General features: G+C 49.3%; 1 protein-coding gene across 1 annotated transcript; it reads left to right on the top strand.

Moving 5' to 3' along the window:
* Positions 1 to 1,707: 1,707 nt before the first annotated feature.
* LOC144175252 (palmitoyltransferase ZDHHC20-B-like) lies at positions 1,708 to 6,936 on the top strand. Its single transcript, XM_077704349.1, has 3 exons — positions 1,708 to 2,075; positions 2,954 to 3,311; positions 6,898 to 6,936. The coding sequence occupies exons 1-3, from the start codon at positions 1,708 to 1,710 to the stop codon at positions 6,934 to 6,936; spliced, it is 765 nt and encodes a 254-aa protein (XP_077560475.1).
* Positions 6,937 to 9,438: the final 2,502 nt, after the last annotated feature.

Genomic DNA, 9,438 nt, shown 5'->3' with positions numbered 1-9,438 from the left:
CGTGATTTCAGGCTGCCTCTTGCCCTTGGAGGTGAGCGCCAGCACTTTTTGCTCTATCAAGCGAATAGAGCGGACGGCCTCCTCTTCGCCTTCTTCAAGACTGAAGGAGAAGTAGGCGGAATTGAATGCGGTCACGTAGTTCTGGCAGACGGCCGAACTAGTGCCTCGTCCTCCCCTTCTCGCCAGCACTGGCACCGACAGGTTCTGAGCGTCAGACTGTGGTGCGCTGTGGTGCGCTGACATGGCTGCACATGTCAGCGAACCACACACACTTACACCTCTCAAGCCCTTCTCACGGCCGGGCGAGGTTTTCGCTTATAAAGTGTACGCAAATGCAGCGTATACGCCACACATTGTACATAACTGGTCAGCCCCAGCAGACTCTGAATTGCACCGATGCCTCCACTGCAATAGTGATGAGATACCAAATCTCTTCCACTTAATTTGGCTCTGTCCTATATTCGCCCGTAACCGCCGCCAGCTGCTAACTTTAGGTCCTGCACCCGGGACTTAACTGGAGCACATTAGTCGTGTCCGTGATGACACGACTACTCTAGAAGTAATAACCCAGTACGCCCTTGAAAACGTTCTCCACAAATTGGTGTAGCGGCCTGACAGACTGTCGCGGACTGGCCATACCCATCCATGACCAATGTCAACAGTGCAAACTCTGCATTTGGTGCCACTGACTGAGCGAACTGTGCATCTTGTGAACAGGACCCCAAAACTAGAACTGTGTACATTATGTGAATTGTGACCTTTCTCTTTCTGCTTCCCCTTCCCCATCCTCACTTACCTACATGGCCTCAAGCCATCTCGTCTTTAATAAAGAGTTTTGCTCACTCGCTCCCCTGCACGCGCGTCAAAACTAGTGTAGTCACAAAGAATAAGTTTTCCAAAACGTTCGCTATAGGAGTTTTAGACTGGTTTAACCTCGGTTCACATTCACTGTACATCCTCCCCTTCGCTCCGCAGGAGAGTCAGCTTCGTGAATAGGCAGTGGATGCGTTTCTCGGGTTCTGTACAATGTGCCATGCCGATATTGGTTGGCGCGTATAGTTCGAATTATCTGTAGCGGATGATACTTGCGGTTCAAATTAAAGGGCTTTTCAATAGAAAGGCTTCTATGCACCCACCTTGGACGTACCAAATCGTACAGTTCAAATTACCCATCAATTTGAATTACAAGATAAAATTAACGAGATTAAGGAGCTTTCAAAGTACGCAGTTAGAGGATTGGCCAGCAAACGGGAGCTTTGAGGGGCAGTGTACCCGCTTCACAAAATTGACAGCACTATGAATTGTAAACGTAAAAGTTGCAGAACAGTGCGTGCCGTGTGCGACCGGATTGTGGCTCCACTTGAGTAGAAGAAATCAGGCTTGTCGAAATAATTTGCGTCAAAAAACACAAAAAAGAGAAAGAGAAGAAAAGCGAAAACATCATGTATAGGTATTAATAAGTGTAGTGATGTTAATAAGAGGGATGTCTATAATAAAGATGATAATATAATAAAAACACATAAGAAGCCGCACAGTAACTTTGTTACCAGAGGCTAGCTGAAGAAAACGAAGAAGAAGATCGCAGCGAGTGCGTGGTAGCGGGCTGCAAACGGAGAAGACAACGAGAAGAGGATGCTGTGTTGCGTCGTTAAAGCTACCTCCCGGTTCCTCTTATGGATACTATACTGGATTCCAACCGTCGCCGCGATGGCCACGTTTGGCTGGAGCTATTACGCCTACGTATTCGACTTCTGCGGCAAGTATGTCGAGGAGCAGGTGCTGCGTTCCGTCTTCAACATTGTGTTCCACCTCCTCTTCTTTTTCTGCCTCTGGCCATACGCCATGACCACCTTCGCGTCTCCGGCACCCGTGCCAGAGAGCTTCCATTTCAGCGCGGGGGAGCGCCGGGTCCTGGAGTCATGCTTGAAATTCCCGGCTCGTAAGAAAGCAGTGCTCGAGGTCATGGCGGACAAGCGCGGCGTGCTCACGCGTTCTTCCGGTGGCTTTGTTAAGTACTGTGACCGTTGCCAGTGCATCAAGCCCGACCGCTGCCATCACTGTTCCCACTGCAGAAGGTAAGAAAGAGTGGAGGTTATATGTTTGTGGTGTCACGTTGCAAAGAGAAAAGGAAGGCTTGGTCACCCTTCCTTAAGAAAGGGTGACAAACATAAAGCGATGTTGTCTTTCTGTCTTTAAAAGGAAGCGTAATTTCGAAATACTTTCCCCTCGCTGCTGGTAGAGATTCAGGCATCATTCGGACCCCCGTCAAAGGTACATCCAACTATATTGATGTTCCAAATGAGAATGAACGACTTGTTTAAAGCTGGAGTCAATGACTACAAGCCTGTTGCTCCGTGAGGAAGAGGTAAAAAGCTGCGAATGGTTTTGCAATTGAGTTCTTTTCTGCTGGCATTTTCCCTCCATAACCTCAACTGCCCGCAGTTGGTACAGCTTTCGCATGAATAAATTGGCATTAGAGATTATTCGTTCCCTCCTACAAGAACGAGTATCTGTTAGCTCCTACATGAGTGCGGCGCTGTTATATAAAAAACTCAGAAGAAAAGTTTAAGCCTGTTGTAAATAAAGTAGGCGCTACGTCGAACCTTATCTGAGAGAGGCAGCATGACAAACTTGACTCTCACGCTTGCTACCCTAAACGCACTCACAAACGCTACTGGAGACCTGAAATTGATTTTGATTGATTGTAGGGTTTAACGCGCCGACGCAACGCAGGCGATGAGGCGCGCCGTAGTGGAGGGCTCCGGATTAATTTTGACCACCTGGGGATCTTTAGCGTGCGCCGAAACCTCGTACACACGGGCGTTTTTGCTTTTCGCCTCCATCAGAAAAGCGACCGCCGCGGCCGGGATGGAGACCTGAAATGCTCAGTCCTAAAAACACAAGGAGTCTGGGTTAGTTGCGTTGAAGCGATGCCTTTCTCGCGCACTTGCAGGTGCATCACCAAGATGGATCACCACTGCCCGTGGTTTAACAACTGCATCTCCTTCCGCACGTACAAGTTCTTCCTGCTGACACTGTTCTACATCATCCTTCTGGGCGCGTATTCCTCGGCCAGCACGTCCCTGTACTTCTGGCACTCGAATCCCCGGCGCGGCCTTCTGAATCGTTCGCTCCACATCAGCTTCCTTATTGTCGTTGGCGGTGGGGTGGTGTTCGTGATGGGCGGGTTCCTCTGCATGCACCTCGTGTTCGTCGCCCACAACCGAAGCACGATCGAGAACATGCAAAGGCCCAAATTCAGGGAGGACGGGGATTCCTTCGACCTGGGTGTTCGCCGCAATTTCTTGGAGGTCAGTGTTTATTTGTTTGTGTATTTACTCATTTATTTACTTTACCGTCGGGGCATACACCATTGAAGAGGGGAGGGGCTTACATAGAAGAGCAAAAAAAAAACAGTAAAATGCACGCGCCAAGTGTAGTAGAAATTGTACACACGCACAGAACAACAATAATGTTAAAAAACGTGGTAGAGCAAGCGCAATGAACAATGAACACATCGACAAGCACAGTAAGATAAAGAGAAAAATAACAAACAAAATATATAAGGACTTCATCCGCAGTACAAGAACAATATTCTTACAGAAATAACGGGTAGGTAAAAGCATACAATAGACTGCCGAGAGAAGAATAAAGCGAAAGGAAACAAAAATACACGCTACCGTAAAGTTACTGAACGGCTAAAATAAAAATAAAATTACGACACATTTGATTTTGAGAATGCTTCCCGGAAACAGTCGTGGTTAGTATTGCAAGCTAATGCAATATAGGCGTGTGGTTCCACTCATCGCACGCTTTTGGGGAAGAAACGTTCCGAACCGCTTCGACTGTGTCGTAATGAAGCAATCGGACAGACGCCGGGTTCATAAGACGAGGGACCCGGGTTCAATTTTGACCCTGGGGGGCGTTTTTTTCTTTCACTTCACCCACGATCATCCATCATCCTCGCCAGTTAAAGGTGGCTTTCCTGCAGTGTGATTGGTGTACAACTACATCAGTGAGGACACTAAAGCTTCGCTTTAAAAATTAGTAGCCATTCAAATATATGAAACAGGATGACCAATGATGCTGCATAAATAGCCCTTGACCACACGGTTAGGGAATGCGCACGTACTTATTTTTCTCATCATTCGGTAACGGCAGTGACTGCGGCTTTGTCATTATTTATGGAAACTTCGAAGGACTAGAGTTCTATCTAGCACACAAACATGAGTCTGTGCGTTTCCCCCCTTTAGAAGCCCAAGTATTGAAATTTGACAGCGGGTGAGAGTTCCACAACCATTGTAACTTTACTTTGGGCTAGTTACAAATAAATGAAACTCGCAGTAATGATCTTAGCGGCCAATTTTTATTATTCTTTTTAAAAAATTTTGTTAGAAAAATTGGCTGGTGATTACGATATTCCATTGTGCCATATTTGGGCGCAGCAGCAGTGCGCTGAGGCAGCGCTCACTCTTGGGTTTTCTCGACGGCAGCGATGATAAGCCTCTGCATCGGCGGCGCGAAGTGCGTCTCAGGAAGGAACCGCAAACTACGTTTTAAGCGAACGCACGTCCTATTCACGCGCACGCATCGCGCCGTCGAGCGCCTCGTGCGGGTACAGCATACTCCCCCTTCCCCACCCCCACCGCACACTTCGGAGAGCGCTGGCTCGCGCCGTCCCGGCGAACCGCCCTCCCCTCGCAATTTTGCGACACTCTCCTCCTTCGCTTTCTTTCATCGTTCGCTTCTTCTTTCACTCGCCGGTCCTGCCATCGTTCACTGGGTTACGCCGACAACGTGGCTTAACCCAGAGACGGCCGCCAAAGGGCTGCGCCCAAAAAAGTTGCAGCCGTTTTCTCTAACCATGCACCCTCCATAGATGCCGATGTATTGACAGCGGACGATAATCCTGTAGCGTGCACAACTTCACTGTGAACAATCTGATTCTGCAAGAAAATAAAACCAGGAACAATGATAGCCTTGTCTTAGCGGCTAATTGACCCATGCCTTGTTGCGGGGTGGTTTTAAGTGTTACATCCGCTTTCTCCTGAGCATTCCCTGTAAAGTCAGCTTTGCCGCAAAATCTCCGTGCACACGGACACAAAAAAAGTTTGGCGGATGGTTACGATACTTTCTAGTGCGAAATTTTGTGCGGACGGCGAAATGAAGTTTTCTGGGTGACTGTGCATACCTGCTACATCTCACGAAGTGATCGTCGCATCAGTGAATGCACGAAGGCGCGTGATGTGCTGTGGCGTTGCCTCGTATCGCGTCGCTACGGCGGACCAAGTCTCGCTTCTTTCGCCATGCTCTCATTTTCTGACTTCCTGCTCGCCCTATCCTCCGTTGCATCTTCGTTCTCTCGGTTATATCGTAGCGCATCACTGCCAGGGAGAATGTCTTGCACCGTCCCTGCATACCGCCCTCCTGCATGCCACTTTTGCCATAATTTCCTCCTCCGCTCTCCAGCTCGTTCTATTTGATTCTTGTTCGGTGTCCCTTCAGCGCCGTATTCCGTATGGGCTGCCTCGACCCCAGTCAACTTTACTTTGTAGACTGTGGTTGGGAGTGACCTTCACGAAAGCCTACTCCTTCCTCATCGGGATGGCCAGCAGCGCCCACTGTGACGCCTGCGGGGCGGAAGAGACTATAGAACATGTGCTGTGTCGCTGCCCCGAATACTCGTCGGAGAGGAGCGTGCTTGCCACCACGCTGAGCCGATTGGACAATCGACGATAGAAACTATTCTAAGTCATCGGTCTACACCATCGACCTCGCAGAAGGCGACGAAAGCCCTTTTACGTTTCCTGAGTGAAACGAACTTGCTTGAAAGACTATAGTGCCCGAAACGGGACTAGAGTGCGCGCTTTCCCACTCCTATCTCTTCCTTTCCCCCCCCCCCCCTATTTATTCCCTGAGCCCCATTCCCCCAGTGCAGGGTAGAAAACCAGGCTCTACACCTGGTTGACCTCCCGGCCTTTCCTTTCCTTTTTCTTCTCTCTCTCTCTTCGGTGTCCCCTTCATTCGCTCGGTAACAACGGGGGCGACGGCGCCGTGTAAGCACAGGAGCAGGCGCCGAGGTTCTGCGTACTAAAATACACGGAGTCCTAGCCGGATTTACGTTTGGTAAAACGACGAATGTAGTTTTCAATTTTTGAGATATAAATAAATATTCACATACAAACCCCCGGTGTGCTCGTAAGCATGCCCAGGCGACTTTCCCCAGAAGCTTATCCGCCCGTACGCCTGTCTGTAAAACGTGACACATTCGGTTCCATTCGTATACACCAGTCATATAGAATGGCTGAAAAAGGCCTTATGACCTTTGTTTTGCCTTGCACTTTATTTGCCCCTTAACGTGTGCAAACTGTCGGATGAGCGCCACTGTATCATCGTCCTTTGGGAGATCTAGTCCAGGGGTTCCGCAGCACACATCATGCATGAACACCCAGTCTTCGTTGTGAGGTACACAGAACACACAAATCAGAGCGCTAGGCGATAGCCGTGAATCGCGCGTCTTGAAAGGAAAACAGCCGCAGGGAAGGAGAGTAAACCGCTGTTACACGCGCAATACCAGCCGCTTTGAGGGGTGAAGTTACCGACGGGAGCAACACCATTCGCCTGGTGATGGCGAGCGAGCGCGAAGAGCTTTGGGGGTTGCTTGCCCAGGGGGCGCGTCACGCGTTCACCGGTGCGGCCGCAAAATTCACCGGAAAGTTTAACAGCAGATGCACAGAACGTACAACTAGGTTTTCGTTTTTCGCATTCTTAGAAGGTTATACGCATCACGCGTAATTTTTCTTTTCGGTATGGCTACCAGGTTTTCGGCACGAATGCGGCCCTCTGGACACTTCCCGTGCACACGAGCCTTGGCGACGGTGTGCGGTTTCCAACCAGGCTGCATCCGGACGCATCCACCTCAAGTGCTCCACCTGAAAGTGTCACTCCGACAGGCGAGGGGGTCGCACCCACGGCCCTCGCTTCGTCCAGCAGCAACGCTCTACCATCCCGGGGAGAGAGCGCTGCGGCGGACAAGGACGAGAATTTGCGAATTGGGGAAAGGGCAAAAACGAAAGGTTCCGTGTCAGCTGGACAAGGCACCCTTGGCTCGCCTGTGCCAAAACTAGCACATGCTTCAACCCCAGCACCTTCTCTACCGATACGTTTATAGCGCAAGGGGACAGCTGGAGCGCCAGACCTGCTCGCACAGCCGATGGATTGACAGTATCCCTATGGTTCTGCACATGCATCGAGGAACCTTCTTTAGTTAATAACTCCGTGCTCGCTACCCCACGCTTCTTTCCTGAAACATGAGTTTCAATATTAACAACGCTCAGAGGTCTTTTCTAATGGTGTTACCTAATCGACAGAGCGTCTGCATACTTTTGAACAAAATGACATTTTATTGAATATAACGTTCTTCAGAGTCATTCGGCCTTATGCTACTTTGCACTGTCTTGCTATGTTACAGTTTGAAATAAACTCTTGGGTGTAGTGTCTTGCACTCTGGTCAGCACAAGGGTTTTAGACAATGCTTGAAATTCTAGTTAACGAACTCAAACCAGGTGCGCAGACCGACTGTCACCTGGCGATAAGAGCACAAACGTTCGCCGACTTTGGCAAAATCAGCCGGCTTTTGTGCCCGTCTGGTCCACTCGTCAAATAGTGTAAAAGGTATTTGCACTGTCCCCCTGTCCGCATGCCCCTAAAGTGCATAACTAGTTGTTACACTCATGACAGGCCTGGTTACGTTTTGCTTCAGAAAAGCGCTAAGGCCAGTTCGACCCATTCCTTTTCACCATTGACGGTTTTGGGTGTCACAAATCGCGGTGCGGAGAAGTTCATGAAACGCGAAGGCCCGTTTTGCCGCTTTTTCACATTGTCTTCGTTTAAAAGCAACTGCTGCTTCCGCGAGTGGTAACTTAGTGATTACGGCGTTTTTACCGAAACAGCCCGACTTGGTTGGTTGGTTGGTTGGTTGGTTGGTTGGTTGGTAGGTTCGAGTCATAACAAGAGCGCTTACCCACTTTCGGGGATTAGCCAAGTCAGATTGTGAAATCATTGTGGAAGGAGGTTAAGAATTAAAGGAAAAATAGAAGGGAGACAATTGTAGTGAGAGTGATGCTTCTACACTCAAGCATCCTTTAAAGGAGCCTCATGCTCGTCTTTTCGAACCGACTAAGTTACTTTGATGCAAGGGAAAAAGACGAGGAGTGTCAGTAAAGCTGGAGGGATACAATTTCTCGATGAAACAAGTCAGCAAGCTACGTAATCGCATCGCAAACAGCTCGAAATACTGGAGATAAATTTTTGTCTCCAGCTGAGGATTTGCAGAGGAAACAATACAAGGAAGAAGATCGCGGTAAATTGAATTCCCGCCGAGGGATCCACCGGGTGCAGTCGGAAACGGGCTTTAACTTCAGTGCTGCGTCTCCGCCGAGCACCGGAGCAATTAAGGACTGATTCAATAATGCTTCTAATGGAACGCACCTGCTTTGCTTTCTCTGTCATATAGTTTGAAATTATCCCTCCGGGTAATCTCTGCAGTCTTGCATATGTACAAACAGAAAAAGTGGAAACTTGCTTTGTCAACCTCCTCCTTCTCCTCTCACCTGCAGTCATGGTGCCTTGTGCATTGACTGCTACCGTACGCTTTGGGGCCGTGGCTGTGCCCCAGAGGTGGTTTTGTAGTGTGAACTATACTAGCCGAGGTTGAGCAGTTTCGCGTGGCTCCTGGAGAGCCGTTCTGAACATGCGTGAGGAGCAGTGGCGTCACACGGCGCACAGTACGTTACTCGCTGCCCGGCGTCTCTCACACAACCCACACGCCCAGCGTCTTCGCCGACCTCCGTTCCGCACGTGGCGGCCCGATCTACTTGATGATCATGCAAGGGGTGGCCGGGTGTGGAACCGATGGCTCGTGCGTCGTAGCAACACCGGCGTGCGCCTGTGGAACCAGCTTAGCTCTGGGGCGATTGGGGACGCTGCGCTGGAGCCGCTTGATAAATATACATGCGTCACATAATGCGTATACCGTGCATGTGTGTCATTGAAGCAGCAGTAAGCATGATAATCAAGCTAATCCTAGACAACCAGGAAAGTTTAGAATAACCAGCTGAACCTTAGCTCACGCTACGTATATCCTGGCATAGCCGAGCTAAGCCACTGCTAATTTTTTTTTTTTTTTTTGCAGTTCGTACGCTTTTAAAGAGTACTACTGGAGCCAGCCTTGAATTTAAAAATTGCCGCAATCGTCACATCGCACAAAACGCTTTTTGGACACGCTGTTTTGACATTGATGATGTTGATGGTTGCATTTTAATGGCGCAAATTCAACTTGGGCAAACAGTGCCGTTTTTGACATTGTATATAAGGTATCATCTGCTGAAGGTGCAGCTCGCAGCTTATAGCCCAGGAGACCGCGAAGCGGTTGTTCTA

This window comes from Haemaphysalis longicornis, unplaced genomic scaffold (assembly GCF_048455015.1).
Source record: "Haemaphysalis longicornis isolate Haplotype H1 unplaced genomic scaffold, Haemaphysalis longicornis Haplotype H1 scaffold_3, whole genome shotgun sequence".
NCBI classification, from domain to species: domain Eukaryota; kingdom Metazoa; phylum Arthropoda; class Arachnida; order Ixodida; family Ixodidae; genus Haemaphysalis; species Haemaphysalis longicornis.
The sequence above is the reverse complement of the archived record's forward strand: the minus strand, read 5'-3'. Positions and strand labels throughout refer to the sequence as shown.